Source organism: Pelophylax lessonae (genome assembly GCF_965119305.1).
Source record: "Pelophylax lessonae genome assembly, chromosome: 3".
Taxonomy (NCBI): domain Eukaryota; kingdom Metazoa; phylum Chordata; class Amphibia; order Anura; family Ranidae; genus Pelophylax; species Pelophylax lessonae.
The window spans coordinates 655,193,420-655,216,396 of NC_138770.1; the positions used below are offsets into that span (position 1 = coordinate 655,193,420).

At 44.8% G+C, this 22,977-nt stretch overlaps 1 protein-coding gene across 1 annotated transcript in view; it reads left to right on the forward strand.

Moving 5' to 3' along the window:
- Window positions 1-22,977, forward strand: part of CIMIP6 (ciliary microtubule inner protein 6) — a 74,316-nt gene that overhangs the window by 33,531 nt on the left and 17,808 nt on the right. Inside the window, exon 3 of the mRNA XM_082249288.1 lies at window positions 6,397-6,553. Coding sequence (XP_082105414.1) covers window positions 6,397-6,553 — 157 coding nt within the window. The remainder of the gene's footprint in view (window positions 1-6,396; window positions 6,554-22,977) is intronic.

The following is a 22,977-nucleotide window of genomic DNA, read 5'->3' on the forward strand; positions in this document are numbered from 1 at the left end:
AGAGTAGAGTAGTCAGAGGATGGGAGTCAGCTGGTGGAGTGAAAAGGGGTGCTAGGCGAGTACCCTGAAGATAGTGTGCAACCAAGTCTTTTGTTCAGAGACTCATTATCTACAATTCATCTAGTGGCAAGGTGAAATTTGCAGCCTAGCTGCATCTCCAAATAGAAGTCCTCAGGATTGTGAATAGTTCAGGTTCCGGAGTATCCCACTTTTCCCTTCTCCCATCCCTATTTATAATAAAACAACAAAAACAACCAAAACCCCTAGACTGTTCATTGACTGAGCCAGAAAAGTAAAGTGTTAAATTCTGCATGCAGTTGCTAACGGTAACCCAGGGGGATCTGAAAAGTGAACAATCCAGCAGTCCTCAAGGGGGCAGTGCTACACTAGCAATTAATCATGGGCAATTTAAGCAGCACAATCGCGCTTGCAAAAAGTGCCCATGGGCAACCAACCTAAGCAAAAGAACAGACATCAACCAATGTGCTGGTAAAGAGAGACTAACGACATATTTATGACACAAGATAGAACTGCTGTGTGAAGCCCACCATTTGCGAGGCTGCATGACAGTTATAGATATGTTAGTAATGATGTGGCACCAGACTCTGCAGCATTCGCCTGTGGGCCCAGGGTGGCCACATTCCCCAAGGAGCGGGTCTTTTAAACTCTAGGCTCACAGAAAGTGATGGCCAGCACTGGATTGCTGAGCAGTGATTCTGCAAGTGATGGCACCAAAGAGGAGTTGAGTATTAAAACAAGGGATGTTTTTGATTTTATTCCATGGTAGTCAAATTATGTTTAATCTTTCTGGGGTTGGACTTTATATTTCCTAACAATTTCATTTCTTTAGCTTATATGCTTTACTTGTGGTACAGTCTCCTTCAAGATGACAAGAAACTAAAAGCCTCAACATAATGAGACGTTTAATCTCTTGTCACCTGAAGAGCTGCACATTACCCATAGGTGACCTAGTTGAGTTCATCCAAAGGTTTGTGTTGGATTATATTAATGCTGACATAATTATTACCACCATTTCTTCCTCATCATATACAGTATCACTAACATAATGAACATAAATAATGGGGTTGGCATCCATCCAGTAAATACACGGGAAACAAAGGAAGAATCTCATTTCATGTTGTCTTCAGGATTTTTACCAGGGTTAGTTTACTTAGGCGACATTCCAGCTTCCTGGATCAAACAAAATATGGAGGAACAAAGATTCCAGAGGTCTTATCATACTAAACTTCCAGCAGCTGAGATTAGACACATCCAACTGTATGATCAACTCTACACTCATTTGCAGTGTTGCCTCAAAATCACTAAACTAAAAGTCATAGGGCCTGGGACAAAAAATAAAGTAAAAACCAAGAGGCTCACCTTACATTAAAGTGGCCACATATGCCAGCTTAAACTCCATCACCTAATTATTCCCAAAACGTAGGCACTCCATGCAAAAATCAACTGCAACTTCTGTGATCAATATATGGCTTGCCTCCTTCCTCCTCTGTAACTTCTTATTGACTGAAGAGGCCCCACATTATATTTACTGGCTAATAGATGGTTATAGACCATGTATACTGACCAACCGTGGAAGTTTTGGAGATATTTACAAAAGATAGCGTCTAGGTTGGGTGGCCATCCAAGTGTTCTGAAGATAAATCCAGACTGTAGGAAAGATAATTCTTACGTTTTTCAGTAGATAATGTAAAGTGAACACAAAGTTGGTAAATAAACATAGAAATCATGGTTTGTCCCTATGACCACTTGGGATTGGTCACAGTTTCCTTCTCTGTAGTTTACAACAGGGAGAATATGAAAAACAGAGCAACCAAAAATCATTAAACTAAAAGTCACAGGGCCTGGGACAAAATATAAGTACTGCACCCACCCTCGTCCTTGTATCCACGTCATTGCTATCCCCGGCAATTAAGGGTCCAGGTTCTTCCAGGTACATCCTGTGCATGCTTAAATGTTATTTTTGTTGAAATTATAGTTTTTGGGCGTTCAATATAGGACCATTGATATATGCCCTTTTTTGCTTTTTTTGTCTTGTTATTTTCACTTTTTTCTTTTGCAAATTTAGAATGTTCACTCTCGAGAAATGTCTATCAAACTCCTGAAGAAGCTATTATGAAGATGGCGAAACATGTAGAGTTGACCTAATCGAGTGCTTTCTTGTGCTTTTATCATTTTAAAAGTATTGTCTGTTATGTCCTTTGCCCTTCATGTATAATAAAATGTGATTTTTATGAGAATCCAGATTTTTCTCCATCATTTGCACCTTAAAAGTCCCATTTTGCCCCTCCAATTGTATCTATTTCTATTCAGGGATGTGGTGCCTTTAATATTTCTCATCTCTGGCAATATATTTAAAATAATTATAAGTACTGCAACTCCCTCCTCATTGGCTTACCTTTAAATAGGCTATCCCCTCTTCAATCCGTCATGAACGCTGCTGCTAGGCTCATCCATCTTACAAACTGCTCGGTCTCTGATACCCCTCTTTGCCAATCCCTCCATTGGCTGCCACTCAACCTACAAATTAAATTTAAGATACTAATCATAACTTACAAAGCCATCCATAACCTGGCCCCCAGCTACATCACTAACCTGGTCTCAAAATACCAACCAAATCGTTCTCTTCCTTCCTCCCAGGACCTCCTGCTCTCTAGCTCCCTTGTCACCTCTTCCCATGCTCGCCTCCAGGACTTCCCATCCTCTGGAATGCTCTACCCAATCTGTCCAACTATCTCCTACTTTATCCACTTTCAGACCATCCCTGAAAACACATCTCTTCAGAGAAGCCTATGGGGCCCCCATCTAACAACTGTACATTTATTTTCTCTATCAGCATATCCCCCAAATGTATTATCTTGTGTATCTCTTGACCATCCCTCTTAGATTGTAAGCTCTAACGAGCAGGGCCCTCTGATACCTACTGTATTAACCGTTTGCCGACTGCGCACAGTATATTTACTGCGGCAGTCAGCCCCTCACAGGCAGAGCGACGTAGGTCTATACGTCGTTAGCCTGTGAGGCTCTGGGGAGCGAGTGTGCGTCGCCGGAGGCGCGCTCCCGTGCGGTCACGGGCCCCCCCCGCGCGTGTGACCCGATGTCCGCCGGTCACTCGGCGATCGTCGATGGAGAGGGAGAAAGGCAGGCGGCTAGTGTAAACAAGCCGCCTGTCATTCTCCCCGGTGTAGGAATCGTGATTATACGGTTCTACTATGTAGGACCGTTGATCACTGTTCCTACCCCTGAAGCCACAGCCAATCACAGTTAGAATCACGCCCCTAGGGACACACACAGCCCCTCCCTCTCAAAAAAGTTAACCCCTTCACTGCTAGTGTATTTTTACAGTAACAGTGCATATTTATAGCACTGATTACTGTAGAAATGTCACTGGTAACCCCAAAAGTGTCAAAAATGTCAGTCAAGGGTCCGATCTGTCCGTCCCAATGTCGCAGTACCGTAAAAAAAAAGGCAGATCGCCGCCATTACAAAAATGACAAAAATCTTTCCCTTTTTTAGTAAACGCGATAACTTTTGCGCAAACCAATCAAAATACGCTTTTTGCGATTTTTTTTACCAAACATATGTAGCATAAAACAAATTGGCCGAAAATGTTAAAAAATTTTGATTTTTAAATTTTTTTGGGGGGGAATTTCATCTAAAAAAATGTGAAAAATTTTGTTATTTTTGCAAAATTGTCGCTCTTATTTTGTTTATAGCGCATGATCAAAAAATCGCACCAGGGATCAAATACCGCCAAAAGAAAGCTCTGTTTGTGGGAAAAAAAGGACGTCAAATTCGTTTAGGTACAGCGTCGCACGACCGCGCAATTGTCACGCAGTGCCGAATCGCAAAATAGGCCCTGGTCAGGAAGGGGGTAAAATCTTCCGGGGCTTAAGTGGTTAAAGTGTATTGTAGTTGTACTGTCTACCCTCAAGTTGTAAAGCGCTGTGTAAACTATCGGCGCTATATAAATCCTGTATAATAATAATAATAAAATAAGCCAAGAGGCTCACCTTACATTAAAGTGGCTACACATGTCAGCCTAATCTCCATATCACTTGAATATTGCCAAAATTTGGGCAACCCATGCGAAAGTCAACCGTAACTTCTGTAATCGATATATGGCTTGCCTCCTCTCTCCTCTGCAATTTCTTATTGGCTGAAGAGGCCCCACATTATATTTACTGGCCGATAGGTGGATACGGGCCATGTATACTGGCCAACCGTGTAAGTTTTGAAGATATTTACAAAAGAGAGCATCTATGTTGGGTGGACATCCAAGTGTTCTGAAGATAAATCCAGAGTGTAGGAAAGATAAGTGTTATTTTTTTCAGTAGATAATGTAAAGTGAACACACAGTTGGTAAATAAGGAAATGTAGAAATCATGGTTTGTCCCTCTGACCTCTTAGGACTGGTCACGCTTTCCTCCTTTGTAGTTTGCAACAGCGAGATTATGGAAAATAGAGCAACCAAAAATATGGCCGATTGGCCGTTCTCCATAACAAAAAGTTTAGCATTTTTTTTTAGTCCTCGTGCCTCCAAGCTGCATTCCCCAGTGGAAAGCAGGTGAAACGCACGCCGATCCTGAGCGTGGACAGCTCTGATCACATTTTAAATTAAGCGATTGTAGTGGGTGCCGCTTGGAGGCACACACAAATGTGAGTTTTTTACTTATTTGTTGTAGTCAAGCAGTTTTAATAAAAACCTATTGCACGATTATTTGCTGTATGCTTTATTTTGGGTACTTCTACCGTTACTATGGAGCCCAACTTGATATAACGGAACTGTATATACATTTGTTAAGGCTAAGGAGGCCTTGTGATATCTGGTTACCTTGTTTCTGATGGATGTGGATTCAAGCTAAGCCAAGACTGGATTCAAATAATTATAACAAAAGTGGCGAGGGTCATGGTGGCCCAAAGCAATCTGGTGAGTGCCCCCCTTATATTAAGGTGGAGGAGCACTTATTTGGAGCACGTTTAAGAAGAAAATTAAACACATTTATGCACGTGGTGTGTTGGAAGAAAAACAATTATGGACATTTTTTGATTAAATTAATTTAGATGGATGGAATGTTATTGTTATAAACAAATCACCTTTATTTTATAGTTTATTATCATATATGATTTTCTATGAATGTATATGAACACAGATTATTATATAAGGTAGGGCTTCAAATCCAATCTGTTTATAGGTATTTATTCCTCATTGTTTTTTTCCCAGTAGCAATTATTTAGATTAAAATGTTCACTGCCTAGTGCCTACCCTCCTCTTGTCCTGGTAAGATGTGATATGCTAATAAGTAGGAATAACTAATGAATTCATCCATGGTGCTGGTCACCATCAAATTGTAGACCCAGTGTTGGAGGCTTCGTCCCCTATACACCAATACTCTACAAAGTCTCCAGTCTCTAGGAATCATACCAGAATTTGCCAACCCTCGAGAAAGCCTAAAAGCCAGTTTTCTGCCAATGAGGCATACATTTTGGAGTCCCTCAACCTGCATGAATGTGACCCATGGGTGACATCAAATCGTCGCTACACTCATAGTTATTTATTTCCCATTGTTTTTTGCCTAATAGCAATCATTTAGATTACATTTTCACTGCCCCCTCCCCGTCCTGTTTATATGTGATTTGCTAATGATTAGAAATTACTGATCAATTCATCAAAACCAACAGCCTTAATAGGAAAAATTAGTTCTTTGTTTGGGTAGTGATAACACTGGTAATGGGGAATCCCACTTGATAATTTGCTCTGGATTGTTTGGTTTAAAAAGAAAATTTGAAAAAAAGGGTTTGGAGATTGGGCGGTAACATTTTTGGAACAATTCATAGGGTGACCCATCTAAGGTATGGAGTCCTCTATGTGATCCCAGTTAATGGGGGATTTACGGGGAGGTGGTAACAAGGAAGTATCTGTGGTGAAGTGTGTTTGTCCCCATACCGCTGTTGCACGACTGGGAAATTCCAAGAACTAACCCTGATACACAATCTTAATTTGGTTCTTTGGTGCCTTCCAAGACGGGCAACCTTTATATTACTGGTACTGGATTATGTGTTCTTTCTGTTTAAAAAAATGTTAATTGGTCCACCTGCTAATACTTGGCCAACTGGCCACATTTTCTCCAGATCGGTGTCATGAGTTATTTGTTCACTGTATATGTTTGGGAGGTTCAGGGCAATTACATATTAGGTGTATACATCTAGGGTACCCTAGCCATGATCTGTTTTACCAAATATTTCTTAGTGTGTTTTTTTCCACAACCTGTAAATAGAAAAAAGGCCAAAGTTTAATATAAAATGTAGGAATAGGAATTCATGAACTAATGTTTCTCAATCTTTACCTGTTTCTCAAACAACATTCTTACCGCACAGACAGAGTGGTGGCCAAGGACAGAGGAAAATGCACCACTTCACAAACCATCCTATGACTGGACAACCACCCAAAGGAGTAACTTCTGTAACCTGACACATTCCAACCACCAGACACGCCATGGCTGCAACCCACACAAAACCCCACTACAAGGAATAGGTGAGTTATCCATAACCTGCTTTTTCGGGAACGTAAGACACATTAGAGCCACCCAGGGCACAAACTGCTGTTCAGTTTTACTGCAAGAATAATATTGCATTGCATTTCACTCTCATCCGTCTAACTAGCACAACAAGTTATGCATTATATGCACTTTTTTGTGTACATGGACTAAAAACTTATACACTACATTCAGTGCAACACTATGCATATCAAAACCACTTCTGCCTGTTGCTACAACATCCACTGGTTGTTAAAATCTATCAGATAAGTCTATTGTTATGGCAGTATTGGAAAACTGGTCTAAATTGCTGCCTAGTTCTGCAAATTAATGTTGCAAGATTATAATTGTTTGTGTCAAGGACCGTTTTTTTCTGTAAGGTGGACCTTATAGGACAGTACACAGAGCATATATTTTATAGATGTAGTTCTTGCCAATTAATCAGTTAATTTTGTTACCGAAACCTAGATGTACCTGCATGTTCTTTTAAAGTCTCTAAGCCCACCAACCACCCCAAAATCTCTGGTGGTCTAATCTGCAAATTTTAACATTTCCTGGTGGTATTGAAGCTCTTTAAATCCAGGTTCTTTAACTCATCTTTCATAAAAACAATCTTTCCAACTCCTAGGACAAGCATTTTGCTTTAAATTGGCTTATTCTTCAGACCGTGCCCAATGTTCATAGGTGTCCCAGTGTAGGCAGGTGGCAGCTTTAGGTACTGCTAGCCAAGGTGTGTTGCAGAGCAGGGAGTGACGTAGTGATCCAGGATCTCTTAGTTGCTTCCAAGTTGTTGCAAAGTTTTAAACAAAGCGGTCATAGGAGCACTGCTCATCACTGGTGCTAACAGGGTCTGGCATAGGACCAACGTGGCCATAAACTCTGGGTGCCATCTTAGGAAAGCCTGTATAACAGAGTTCTCTTGAAATTTTGGAGGTCATCCTGGTTAATGTGAAGCCCCCACTTGCATCAATAGGTGTGCCCACAGTGGGAAGTAGAATCAGGGGCAGGACCCGGCTTATTGGGAACAGTCTAGGCAGTGGTGGGATTCAAAAATTTTAGTAACCAGTTCCGAATTTCCCAGCAGAATGACCAGTGTGCCCCCTTTCAATGCACAGTGACCAGCGTGCCCCCTTTTAATGCAGAATGACCAGCGTGCCCCCTTTCAATGCACAGTGACCAGCATGCCCCCCTTTCAATGCACAGTGACCAGCGCTGCGTGCCCCCCTTTCAATGCACAGTGACCAGCGTGCCCCCCTTTCAATGCAGAGAGACCAGCGTGCCCCCTTTCAATGCACAGTGACCACCGCATTGCCCCCAATCATTTCCGAGTGCCACAGCATTGTCCCCAATCATTGCAGAGTGCCACAGCATTTCCCCCAATCATTGCAGAGTGCCCACAATCATTGCAGAGTGCCCACAGCACTGCCCTCAATCATTGCAGAGTGCCACAGCATTGCCCCCAATCATTGCAGAGTGCCCACAGCATTGCCCCCAATCATTGCAGAGTGCCAAAGCATTGCCCCCAATCATTGCAGAGTGCCCACAGCATTGCCCCCAATCATTGCAGAGTGCAACAGCATTGCCCCCAATCATTGCAGAGTGGCACAGCATTGCCCCCAATCATTGCAGAGTGCCCAGAGCATTGCCCCAAATCATTGCAGAGTGCCAGCGTTCCCCCTGTGAGACCCGTGCACTTACCTCACAGACGGTCACGGAAGCTTCTCTTCAGTCCCCGGCTCCCCGCGTCTCCTCAGTCCTCCCGCCTCCTCGGCCAATGGCACGGGTTTTCCTTTCGACCAATCAGGAAGCAGGAGGACCCGTTCCCTGATTGGCCAGGAGGAGGATCCGTGTGACAATAGTGAATTTTCATTCGCTATTGTCACAGAATGGGCGGGCTCGGGGCGCACTGCCCTGCTCCCCGGCCGCCACGTCATTGTACTGCGCGCAGCTTAGAGGGAACAGCCGGTTCTGTGAACTTGCAGAAATTTAGTAACCGGTTCTATGGAGCCGGTGCAAACCGGCTGAATCCCACCACTGAGTCTAGGCCTTTAGAAAGGGACAGGATGCGACTGAAGAGGGATAGCTCAGACTTCAAACCAGTGGTCCCTGACAGGACAGCAGAGGGAAGGAGAGGTTACAGATCTCATACCCAGTAGGTCACCCTATATAGTGCCAGGAATAGGACAGGGCCTTCCTCTGGAATAACCTTACACAGGGATTCCTGTTGCATTAAGTGCCTAATTGTTTGTAGCTTGTATTGGAGAAGACTTTGGGGTTGATTTGCTAAAGGCAAATAGTCTGTGCAGTTTGCAAGAGCCGCTGCTCCAGAGCTTAGTAAATGAGCAAAAACTCTGCTGACTTCCATCATCCAAATATGTGCAAGCAAAAAAGCTAATTTTTTATTTTTTTTCCTTGCATGTGATTGGGTATTCTTTGCAAAATGAAGCTTTAACTTATTTACTAAGCTCTGGAGCAACTGCACTTTGCAAAGTGCAGAATCTATTATCCTTTAGTAACTCAACCCCTTTGTGTTGTAACTGATTATTTCTCTTATTTTCCCTTTAACCACTTAACGACCACCTACCGCATATTTACTGAGGCAGGCAGCCACTCCTAGGTGTACGTCGTTCGCTTTCAGGAGGCTAGGGCGCGAGCGCGTGCCGCCGGCGGCACTCTCCCGCTCGTCAGCGGGAAAGCCGATGCGTGTGTCAGGCGGCTCCGATTGCCGCCTGACACCTGCGATGGTTCCCCACTGAGAGAGGACGGTCGGCTGTTGTAAACACAGCCGACCGTCCTTCTTCCTGAAATGATCACAGAGCTCGTGTGATCCTTCTATATAGGATCACATGTCTCTATGGTCAATTCAGAAGCCACGCCCTCCCACAGATAGAATCACTCCCCTAGGCTCACATTTAACCCCTTGATCACTCATAGTGTTAACCACTTCCCTGCCAGTGTCGTTATTACAGTAACAGTGCATATTTTTAGCATTATTGTAGTAATGTCACTGGTCCCCCCAAAAGTGTCAAAAATGTCAGTTAGGGGTCCGATCTGTCCGCAGTCCTGCAAAAAATCGCAGATTGCCGCCATTACTAGTAAAAAAAAAACAATAAAAATTACATAAATCTTTCCGTAGTTAGTAGACGCGATAACTTTTGCAAAAACCAATCAAAATACGCTTATTGCAATTTTTTTTTTTTTTACCAAAAATATGTAGCAGAAAACAAATTGGCCTAAAATTTTAAAAAATTTAGATTTTTACATTTTTTGGGGGGGAATGTTATATAACAGAATGTGAAAAAATATTGTTTTTGTTTTCAAAATTGTCGCTCTTTTTTTGTTTATAGCGCAAAAAATAAAAATCGCACAGGTGATCAAATACCACCAAAAGAAAGCTCTATTTGTGGGAAAAAAAGGACGTAAATTTTGTTTGGGTACAGCGTCGCACGACCATGCAAATGTCCTTTAAACTAACGCAGTGCCGAATCGAAAAATAGAGCCTGGTCATTAAGGGGGCAAATCCTTCCGGTCTTAAAGTGGTTAAGCTGCCTGCCCCTACGTGGTAGACACCCACCACACACACAGGCCTCACGTTTTCTTGATATGGCCCCAATCAGAAAATGTTTAGTTTGCAGCTTATATGTGTTTATTATTCTTGTAAGATTGCTAAAAAATGTATTTTACATACATTCACATATACAAAACCAAACACTTCTCCCTCAAATTTCGAATACCATGCCATAGAGTTTATAAGCTGGATAGGGGGATTTGCAAATAACTTGAAATAAACACTTCATTATTTTCATCCTAGGCTCAAATATTTTACAGCATAGAGCAATCAATGTGATTATTAAAAGAAATATTATGAATATATATATATATATATTCGCTCTGGAGTGTGTTCTGTCTCCTTGGTATGAACAGCTATCAAGTGAAAGTCTCCATTTTTTTTTTTTTTCATTAACACCTGAAATGCCTTGAAGAACCTAAAATACAGAGCAGAAGGAAAGCTGACATCTCGCTGTAGCTGTTGGGGGGTTAAATTTAGGAACTCAGCAGAAGGAATAAAAAAAAATCTGCTTTCCAAACTTAATCTCATCTGACATCTGATACGTGGGTGTCTCACTATTGGACAAAATAACAGACTTCATTCCTAAATTCTGACAATTTCTTTAGTGCTTTTACATTTTGCATATTTAAAAAAAAAAAAATGTAAATGTTATTTATTGATGGAAAACCTGAGCCTAGGACGATGCACGCAATTACCTTGATAAAATTAACTTCACATAAAAAGGCCCCCTTAACCACTTAAGCCCCGGAGGATTTGGCTGCTCCGAGGCCCTATTTTGCGATTTGGCACTGCGTGAATTTAACGGACGATTGCGCGGTCATGTGACGCTGTACCGAAATGAAATTGACGTCCTTTTTTCCCCACAGACAGAGCTTTCTTTTGGTGGTATTTGATCACCTGTGCAATTTTTACTTTTTGCGCTATAAACAACAAAAGAGCGACAATTTTGAAAAAATAACAATATTTTTCACATTTTTTTATATTAAAATTCCCCCAAAAAAATTTAAAAATCAAAATTTTTTAACATTTTAGGCCAATTTGTTTTCTGCTACATATGTTTGGTAAAAAAAAAAAATCGCACTAAGCGTATTTTGATTGGTTTGCACAAAAGGTATTGCGTCTACTAACTACGGGAAAGATTTATGTCATTTTTGTTGTTTTTTTTTTTACTAGTAATGGCGGCGATCTGCGATTTTTTTTTGCGGGACTGCGACATTGCGGCGGACAGATCGGACCCTTGACTGACATTTTAGACACTTGTGGGGGTACCAGTGACATTACTACAGTAATCAGTGCTATAAATATGCACTGTTACTGTAAAAATGACACTGGCAGGGAAGGGGTTAACTTTATTAGAGATCAAGGGGTTAAGTGTGTCCCTAGGGGCATGATTCTAACTGTAAAGGGGCGTGGCTTTTTATGTAACCACAGAGACATACGATCCTACATAGCAGGACCGTATGATCTCTGCTGTTACACCAGGGAGAATGACAGGCGGCTGTGTTTACATCAGCCGTCTGCCTTTCTCCCTCTACAGCGGGAGTTCGCGAGTGACCGGCAGACATCGGAGCCGCCGGTCACTCGCGCGGGGAAGACAGGGAACGAGCGGGGCTCGTGGGCGAGTGACGTAGCCCTACGTCGTTTTGCCTGTAGGAGGCTGACTGCCGCCGTAAATAGTCGTGCGGCGGGCGGCAAGTGGTTAACATCAAAGTTTCTCCTATCACATCAGAGGTCCTCCATCATATCAGAAGTCACCCATCAAGTCAGGGTCCCCTTAATGACATCAGAGTTCCCCCTTCATGTGGGAGTCCCCCCCCCCCACCAAATCAGAGACCCCCTATACATCTAAGGCCCCCTCTACGTCAGAGGACCCCTATACAGGAGACCTCCCATCATATCAGAGGCCCCTATAAATGAGTACCCCCATTTACATCAGAGTCCTCCATCACATCATAGCCTCCCCATCATGTCAAAATCTCCCCCATCACCACAGAGGCCCCCCAGTCACCCAGTCCCACAATCACACAGTCCTTTCTTCACCTCACAGCCCTACACCTTTTGGCTTCTGCAATGTGGCAGAGGGTGGGAGGTGGAGGAGGTTTGGTGGAGGTGGACTTCTGTCTTCCCCTGAATGCTGAGGGTGGGTCTGCATGCCGCCTGCCTAAGACATCATCACCATAGCATCAAATGACGCCATGGGTCCAGCCTCTAGAAGAGTGTTGTTATGATGGCGGTGGCGGCTAACCCACTTATACCTTGGCAACTTATGACCTGATCCAGGGCAAACTAGGTCCTGTGCTTGCAGCACCCCAGAGGAACCCAGAGGACACCCAGGGGGCCACAGCACCCTGGTTGAGACACAATGATCTTTTATAGTCTTATTATCCTAAAGATGTTGTGACGGTATTCACCATCACTGGAATTTAAAGACAGATAATTAATGGTTTGGATTGCTTCATATTTGCCAGCAATATCTCCATATAGAAATATTAAGATTTATTCCCATTTGCCATGAAATCTGTAATTCCTAAATGCTGTATATATTACATATCTTTCAATGTCAGCAAGGTTTTCCTTTTGTTTGTGTATTGGGAATGTGGATTGCCCTGTCTCATTGTAAGTGCTAATGACCTCCCATTGTTCTGTGTCTGGCTATTGTGTACATTGATTGCCCCCTGGGGGCTTCTGTCTCATTGCACATGGCAGTCCTTCTGGTCAAGCTATCTGACCAATCCCTGCTGACTCATTTTCAAGTCCTCATTTGCATGGCTAAGGAGGACCTGAAGGAGACCACAGGTACTTTACAATTGACCAATATGAAAGCGGTTGTTGGGGGCGGGATATTCCAAATTCTGTATATAAGTCTTGTTCAATAAAGTTGTTTTGAGTTCCTTCACCTCAATCTAGAGTTCTGTCTCTTATTGGGGGAATCTGCTGCAAGGGATTGCTATGTCCTCCATACTCCCTTGGATAATCACTGAGCTCTTGTAAGGGCTTGTGTAAGAGCTTGTTCGTGCTGCACTCTCTGGGGAAAGAGAGGTTCACCCACAGGAACCTGGAGCCTTGTCGTAGGTCCAGGGTGGGTAGGAGATGCCACGACCCTAACCAAGCTGCGGCGGTTCGTGGAGTCTGAGGTGCTTACGGTGTCTGGTGGAGTGCTTGGAGCCCTCGGGAAGCACTAGGAGCATCTGTTAACGGAGGTACCCGGTCTGGGGTGCCCTGATCCGTTACAGATGTTTTGTAGCTTCTCCAAGCCAGTTCCAATGAGTGTCATGAAGATACCCCAGCATTTATATCCCCACAGGTAGGCATGACACCCTAATCCAGTCACTGGGAAATGGGTCAAGGCAGATGTTGATGGGGTGGAAATGTTGTGGAACCATCCTGCACTAGCTACATAATCCCTTCCTTGGTGTGAGGAAGTCTGCACAAGGGTTAATGCCAAAATTTACATGGCTAACTGCATGAATCAAACTGCTCAGGTAAATAAGTTATAACTGCATTATATGAGAAAGACAGGGTGTTGAAGGCCCTCACCCCATCTATTGCAATTAAGTGTAGCACTGCCCCCTAGAGAACTGCTGGATATTACACTTTAGGGATTCCCCTGGGTTACCCATAGCAACTGTTTGCAGAAAATGTAACACTTTAAGTTCTTGGCTCAGTCAAGGATCAGTCCAGGGGTTGTTGTTTTTGGGGTTTAAATTGGGATGGGAGAAGGGATGAGTGGGATACTCCAACTATTAACTATTCACAATGCTGAGGACTTCTAACTTGAGAATGCCGCTACTTTATCCTGCATTTGAATGAAGATGAGATAAGTGTTCCTATAGTATTTCTCTTCAGGGTACTCCCCCTAGTAATCCCTTTCTCTCTGGGCTAGCTGACACCCATCCACTGACTCTACACTCTGGAGTGGTCCCCTTCCTGGGCAGACCCGTGGGCAAGTTCCTCTGTACTCGTGACACTGTTTTCCAGATTTTCCAATGCCCCAACTCCTGTAGTCAGCTCTCCTGGACCTCTGGGTTCAGCCTCGCACCACCGGTACACCAAGCCGACTGCCTGTGACCACCACCAACTGCTGCAGAAGAGGAGGCAGCCGCCACCCTCCTTCTGGAACTTTGCTTCCCGCCAAAAGACATCTACCTCATGTGACTGTGGCTTTTTCTACCCTGTCTGTGCCAACCCCATGGGACAGTACCAAAAGCCTGTGTGTCATTGGCCAGGTTTCCTCCAGTATCCAACGTGCCTCCCCATTGGATCAGCTGGGGACACTCCCTGAGACCAGATGAATCACACACTGGGCACACTGAGTAGACAAATCCTGCTCCCTGATAAGCAGAGCACATAAAGATTTTGCCTGCTGCTCTTCTGGTAAGCAGAGAGAGCCCAAACTACACTCTCTACACAAGACCTGACTAGGAGGGTGCTACATCAGCATGAGCTTGACTTCAGTCCATCCAAACTTGAGAGAAACCTATCAGTGTCAGGCCAGTCAGATGAAGGTAGGGGGTTCCCCACCCTACAGCTGCACATACTCAAAGGGACGGGAATGCTTGTGACTTCACTGACCTAATTTGGTCACATGGCACTAATGGGTCAATATTATTGGCAGTATGTACGGACTCAGTGGCTTGTTGTTGCTATCAAATTTAATTGTATGTTTTTTTATAATGACTTTAAAGACCTTCTATTCTATTCTGCCCTCACGTTGTAAATTGCTGTGCAAACTGCTGGTGCTATAAAAAAAAACTGTTTAATAATAATAATAATAATAATAATAATTCTGTGAGGCCATATTGGGTCAATGATGTAACGAGCATCCCTACCCCTCTTAATGTACATGCAGCAAGGAATTCCCTCCCTACAGCTGATTGGCCCGACACTGACAGCTTCCGTAAATTCAGACTGGGCCCAAGCTCATCCCTAATTGAAAACAATTTATTAAAGATTGTATTATTTATTAACTGTAATTGCTATTTGTGTGGCAAGTAATAACTATTAAATGTCCCGATTTGGGTATTTATACAATCACAGACATCTTTATGTTATCTTATGGTAGTTAGACTCAGCTGGCTTGGTTGGTTGGCTGGGTTGGCAGGGGGTCCCTGCAGGCATCGAGTCCGCTGGACCCACTGTTTGGGACACAGCAGACGCGGGTCTTCAACAGCGCACGTGTCCCAGACCCGGAAGTGCAGGATCACACACAGGTATGTGATCCTCACAGGAGAGCCGCCTTATCTATACAGTATACGTTCGGTAAGCTGTTAAATCAGGTTTGGTCTCCACCCAGAGACTGGCCACATTAATCACCTTGCAGGTGGATAGACAGACAAGGAGAATGCCACAGCAAAACCCAGGGTGCTGGAATGAGGAGCAGGAGCGCTAGACGCTCCTGGCAGCTCCCAGCACAGTTACTGGTGGATAGCGGAAAGCTCCCAATGCATACTTGCAATGACTGCCAATCATAGCGGTCACATGATCGATCGAAATGCTGGCTTTCGCTTCCCGGCATTTAGAACCTCTGAAAGGGCCAGGAGGCGGCAATGGGAAAAAACAAGTAAATATAGTATACCTTCCTATCTATTTATTAATGCTGGCAGCATAAGGATTAAAAATAGTTAATGTTGATTTAGAGAGTTCAGTTCTACTTTAAGGTGTGCTGCCATGCCATACAAAATTAATAAGCTGAGCCCAGGTACCCAATGCTGCAAGGCTTGCATTTTATCCAATGAGCCACAAGGTCTCCACTTACAGCCTAAAAAACATACAGTCAAGGTAACTGGCTTTCTATCCAAATCAGCTCTAGATTGCTCTATATCAGGGGTGGCGAACAAGTTCGACAAAAGGAGCCAAAATTTTAAACTGTGAGAGTCAGAGAGCCACACCACGCAGTGACCTGCCAATGATCGCAGAGTGCCAGCCACACATTGCCCCCAATGATCGCAGAGTGCCAGCCACACACTGCCTCCAATAATCGCAGAGTGCCAGCCACAGCATTGCCCCCAATAATCGCAGAGTGCCAGCCACACATTGCCCCCAATGATTGCAGAGTGCCAGCCACAGCATTGCCCCCAATGATCGCAGAGTGCCAGCCACACACTGCCCCCAATAATCGCAGAGTGCCAGCCACAGCATTGCCCCCAATAATCGCAGAGTGCCAGCCACAGCATTGCCCCCAATAATCGCAGAGTGCCAGCCACACCATTGCCCCCAATGATCGCAGAGTGCCAGCCACAGCATTGCCCCCAATGATCGCAGAGTGCCAGCCACACATTGCCCCCAATGATCGCAGAGTGCCAGCCACACACTGCCCCCAGTGATTGCAGAGTGCCAGCCACACATTGCCCCCAATAATCGCAGAGTGCCAGCCACAGCATTGCCCCCAATGATTGCAGAGTGCCAGCCACACATTGCCCCCAATAATCGCAGAGTGCCAGCCACACATTGCCCCCAATGATCGCAGAGTGCCAGCCACACATTGCCCCCAATGATCGCAGAGTGCCAGCCACACATTGCCCCCAATAATCGCAGAGTGCCAGCCACAGCATTGCCCCCAATAATCGCAGAGTGCCAGCCACAGCATTGCCCCCAATAATCGCAGAGTGCCAGCCACACATTGCCCCCAATGATCGCAGAGTGCCAGCCACACATTGCCCCCAATGATTGCAGAGTGCCAGCCACAGCATTGCCCCCAATGATCGCAGAGTGCCAGCCACACACTGCCCCCAATGATTGCAGAGTGCCAGCCACACATTGCCCCCAATGATCGCAGAGTGCCAGCCACACATTGCCCCCAATAATCGCAGAGTGCCAGCCACACATTGACCCCAATGATTGCAGAGTGCCAGCGATCCCCCGCACTTACCTCACGCAGCTTCTCTTCAGTCCCCGGCTCCCCGCGTCTCCTAGTCTTCAGTCCTCCCGCGGCGCCTCCTCCTCGTCCAATGGCACGGTGTTTGCCTTTCGGCCAATCAGGAAGCGGGAGGACCCGCTCCCTGATTGGCCAGGAGGAGGATCCGTGTGACAATAGCGAATTCTCATTCGCTATTGTCACAGAATGGGCGGGTCAGGGCGCACTGCTGCTCCCTGGCCACCACGTCTGTGGCTGCGCGGTCCGAGCGCGGGACATTCAATTGTACTGCGCTCGGACGCGCAGAGGGATTCAGCCACAGTATACTATAAGAGGCAAAGAGCCAAAGAGCCGCATTCAGTTCGGCCGGGAGCCGCATGCGTCTCGAGAGCCGCGTGTTCGCCACCCCTGCTCTATATGATTGCATTAGACTGTAAGCTCATGATGTGGATGGGCTTGACATACTTTGCAAAATGCTAACTTAACCACTTCCATACAGAGCAGTTACACCCCCTTCCTGCCCAGACCAATTTTCAGCTTTCAGCGCTCTCACACTTTGAATGATAATTACTCAGTCATAAAACGCTGTACCCAATCAAATGTTTTATCATTTTTTTCACACAAATAGAGCTTTCTTTTGGTAGTATTTAATCACCACTGGGTTTTTATTTTTTGCGATATAAGTGACAAAAGAGCGAACATTTTGAAAAAAACACATTTTGTTTTCGTTTTTATTATACAATTTTGCAAATAAGTAATTTTTCTTTCATAAATTTGGGCCAAAATTTATACTTCTACATATCTTTGGTAAAAATAGCCCAAATAAGTGGTTATTATTTAGTCTGTGTGAAAGTTATAGAGTCTACAAACTATGGTGCAGTTCTTGAGGCCCTGAAATGTCAGGACAGTACAAATACCCCCCAAATGACCCCTTTTTGGAAAGTAGACATTCCAGGGTATTTATTAAGAGGAATGGTGAGTTTTTTGAAGTTATCTCTCACACACAGTATATGCATACTTGCAACTACACCCCAAAATATATTCTACTACTCCTCCTGAGTATGGCAAGACCACATGTGTGAGACTTTTACACAGCCTGGCCACATACAGAGGCCTAACATTCAAGGAGCACCGTCAGGTGTTCTAGGAGCATAATTTACACATATAATTTCCTAACGACCTATCACACTTTTGAAGGCCCTGGAGCACCAGAACAATGGAATTACCCACAAAATGACCCCATTTTGGAAAGATCTCAGATCTCCCATCTACACTTAAAAGCAAAAAGAAAAAAAAAATTAAATTTTTTTTTTCAGCAAGAAAAAAAATGGGCTCTTAAAGGCCGTTGGGCAGAAGTGACGTATGACGTCCCTCTGGTCTTTCAAGGCCATAGAGTCGAGTGGGGGCCATCTTGCCCTCATTCGACTTCATGCACAGCACCTCAGAGGACCGGATCGTTTTCCTCGCTACCGACGGCTCTGGTAAGCGGGTAGAGCCACCGGGAAGCGGCAGGAGGGAGGGCACCTCTCCCACCGCCCATAAAAATGATCCTGCGGCGATTCCGCCATTGGGACCACTTTTATGTGAAAGAGGGCCACTGACCGAGTAAGAAAATACCAGGGTTATGACAGATATCTGCTGCCATAACACCGGTATTTAACCACTTACAGACCGGAGGATTTGGCTGCTCAATGACCAGGTCCTATTTTGCGATTCGGCACTGCGTGAATTTAACGGACAATTGCGCGATCGTGCGACACTGTACGCAAACCAAATTAACATACTTTTTTCCCCACAAACAGAGCTTTCTTTTGGTGGTATTTGATCACCTGTGCGATTTTTATTTTTTGCGCTATAAACAAAAAAATAGCTACAATTTTGAAAAAATAACAACATTTTTCACATTTTTTTATATGAAATTAAAAAAAAATTAAAAATCTATTTTTTTTAACATTTCAGGCCAATTTGTTTTCTGCTACATATTTTTGGTAAAAAAAAATCGCAATAAGCATATTTTGATTGGTTTGCACAAAAGTTATTGCCTTTACTAACTACGGGAAATATTTATGTCATTTTTATTGTTTTTTTTTTTAACTAGTAATGGCGGCGATCTGCGATTTTTATTGCGGGACTGCAACATTGCGGCGCACAGATAAGACCCCTAACTGACATTTTAGACACTTTTGGGGGTACCAGTGACATTACTACAGTAATCAGTGCTATAAATATGCACTGTTACTGTAATAATGACACTGGCAGGGAAGGGGTTAACTTTACTGGTGATCAAGGGGTTAAGTGTGACCCTAGGGGCCTGATTCTGTCAGGGGGCATGGCTTGTGAGATCGGAGCTGCTGGTCACACGCGCTGGCTCCCCAGCTAGCATTTGCCCCATACAGCCTCCTGAGCGAGCGACGTAGTACTACGTCACTTTGCCCAGGAGCGGCTGCCTGCCACAGTAAAACTGCGGCGGGCGGTCGTTATGTGGTTAACGTCAAAGTACCGACGTAAAACTTCAGCGGGCTGTCCAGAGGTGGTTAAGCCTAGTACACACGATCAGAAAAATATCTCTTTTGAAGTGATTACCCTATTTTTCGCCGTATAAGACGCACTTTTTCTTCCCCAAAACTGGGGGGGAAAAGTTGGTGCGTCTTATACGGCAAATATACATTTGCCTGCCAGTTCCGGAGCCAGAAGTTCAGTGGAGTCCTTGCCACGCCCCCCGCTCGCGCCTCACGCTCTGCCCTGCAGCGACTACTGGTAGTTATCCGAGTCAGACTGACTGTCTGAGCCGAGCGACCCGCACGATCGTACTGTCCGCCCCAATCCCCCCCCGTGCCGCTGTGTCAGAAGGAGCCGATGGCTCCGTTCTGACACTGTGAATCTCCTAAAAGTGTGGAGCCCGCCTATTTGTGTGACAGTAGCGAATGAAAATTCGCTACTGTCTCACGGATCCTCCTCCTCCTCGGCCAATGCCAGGAGGCGGGACTCGGAGGACTCGAAGAGACGCGGGGACTGAAGAGGAAGCCTCTGCTAAAACAGGTAAGTCACTGTGGCTTGGTACGCTGTTCACTCTGCATTCTGGGCACTCCGCATTGAAAGGGGGCACTCCACAATGAAAGGGGGCAGACTGTGGGCACTCCGCATTGAAAGGGGGCAGACTGTGGGCACTCCGCATTGAAAGGGGGCAGACTGTGGGCACCCCGCATTGAAAAGGGGCACTCCGCATTGAAAGGGGGCAGACTGTGGGCACCCCGCATTGAAAAGGGGCACTCCGCATTGAAAGGGGGCAGACTGTGGGCACTCCGCATTGAAAGGGGGCAGGCTGTGGGCACTCCGCATTGAAAGGGGGCACGCTGTGGGCACTCCACATTGAAAGGGGGCAGGCTGTGGGCACTCCGCATTGAAAGGGGGCACTCCGCATTGAAAGGGGGCACTCCGCATTGAAAGGGGGCAGGCTGTGGGCACTCCGCATTAAAGAGGGGCATTGAAAGGGGGGCACGCTGTGGGCACTCCGCATTGAAAGGGGGCACGCTGTGGGCACTCCGCATTGAAAGGGGGCACGCTGTGGTCTGCATTGAAAGGGGGCACGCTATACCTTGATTACTGAAGGCTCCTTTCAAAATTGTTCTTAAACTGTTGTTAACTTTATACAGTTTATATAAAATATTTTACTACAGTATTTGGTTCAAAATCTTTTTTTTCTAGATTTTCCTCCTTTAAAATTGGGTGCGTCTTATACGCCGGTGCGTCTTATAAGGCGAAAAATACGGTATACAATAACCTGATCATTAGTACACAGCTTTTGAGATCCAATCATGACAGTTCATGTGAAATTATCTGAAGGGGCAAACACAAAAATATTTCTAGTACAATACCAGAATGTACGATTTTTGTTTATTCAGGACAGTATTCGTCCCCAAAAAATTGGAAGAGCAAGACCACACATGCTCAGAAACGAAAGAATACATTACAATACAATACAGAACATTATATCACTTTCATAGTTGTTTTATGTCGTACAAGAATTTTCAGAACTTTAGTAACCTTTTCATTTTCGATATAAGACTATCATGCAAAAAAAAAAAATGATCGTTTGTCAGATATTCTCTTCATTTGTACGAGGCTTAAGGCATTTACAATAACTTTGCCTTTTGCTTTCCACAAATAGTTTTAGTAGACATGAACTGCCAGTAATTCATACTATACAGTAGAATATATAGAGTGGTGGCTGCTAGATAAGATATAAATAACGGGGTGACAAGTTCAGGAACTTGTTGGCTGCTGTAGATATTATATGCTCCATAATACTAAACCCGCAATCTATATATAGAAGTAGCTTTGCAGGAACTTACATCTAGGAAACATCACCCATGGGTCCAATGTGTTGGCAAAAGTTTCTATACTAGCCAGAGGCATAACTAGAACCTTCAGGGCCCCGGTGCAAGAAACCATGAAGGGCCCCCCGGACCCCAGGCTGGGGCCCTTCCCTTCAAGCCTGGGGCTCTTCCCACTGATCCTGGGGCCCTTTATTACAGTCCCACAGCGGGACCCTTTCACAAGTTTTGCAGTGGGCCCCTTCCCTGCCATCTTGGGACCTCCCCATGTTGGTGGAATGCCAGGGCCCAGTTGCAAGTGTGACCTTTGTGATCCTGGAAGTTCACCCACTGGTGTCAGTCGTTTTTATTTTTTGGTATTTTAATTGTATTCTTTTTTATCATTTTATTTTATTTTTTTACAATGTCACTGACTATGACTGTTCATTCAGAAAAGGAAGGAGCTGGTAAATGACATATTTACCGACCCCTTCCTGGTTCTCTATTGTGACACATCCCCTGCAGCAGCTGGCAGGAGAAGGGAGGGAGCACAGTAGGGAGGGGGGGGGGGGAACCAGGGGAGCACACAGGGGCCCAGAGACAGCAGAACACAAGTGAACTGGATAGGAGGAGTGGCGGGGGCAGCATACAGAGGAACCAATCTCCTCCATTTTCCTCCTGCAGCTTTGGTAGGAAAAAGGAGAACAGTGATTTCTCTACATGCTGCCCCCGTCGCCCCTCCTACCCAGGTGTACAGGGGAGCCGCACAGGCCCCCTGGAGCATGGGGCCTGGATGGAATTGCAACCCCTGTAGTTACGCCCCAGATACTAGCATTAATAAACTTTGAAATTCTCCTTCATAAATTTTGGCTGCCTTTGGTGAACTTTATCTCAGACTGCTGGTTGCTCATTGTAAATCGTCCCAACCATGCAGCAACAAGCCTTCCCCCACCGCTCCACCAACCAAAGGATGCAAGCTCCAGGACAGCCCGTGATCTGCCAACATCAATAGCAAAGATACAAAGATGGAGCTGCCCAACTTCCAAAGGTCCAAAATATGTTTATTGATGTCATCCAACGCAGCAAAATTCCACCTGCTCCTCTTATGCCTTTCATTCCCTCAGGAGCTTCGTCATAGAGTCAGAGTCCACCTGCTCCTACATGTTTCACTCCATCAGAAGCTTAGTCATAGAGTCATAGTCCACCTGCTCCTACATGTTTCACTCCATCAGAAGCTTAGTCATAGAGTCATAGTCCACCTGCTCTTACATGTTTCACTCCATCAGAAGCTTAGTCATAGAGTCATAGTCCACCTGCTCCTACATGTTTCACTCCATCAGAAGCTTAGTCATAGAGTCATAGTCCACCTGCTCCTACATGTTTTACTCCATCAGAAGCTTAGTCATAGAGTCATAGACCCTATGACTAAGCTCCTGATGGAATGAAATGTCTAAAAAAGCAGGTCATAGACTCCATCAGGAGTTTAGACATAAAGTCTATGACTCTATCACTAAGTCATATGGGGTTGATTTACTAAAACTGGAGTGCAAAATCTGGTACAGCTGTGCAGAGAAACCAATCAGCTTCCAAGTTTTTTTTGTCAAAGCTTTATTGAAAAAGCTGAAGTTAGAAGCTGATTGGCTACCATGCAGAGCTGCTCCAGATTTTGTACTCTCCAGTTTAAGA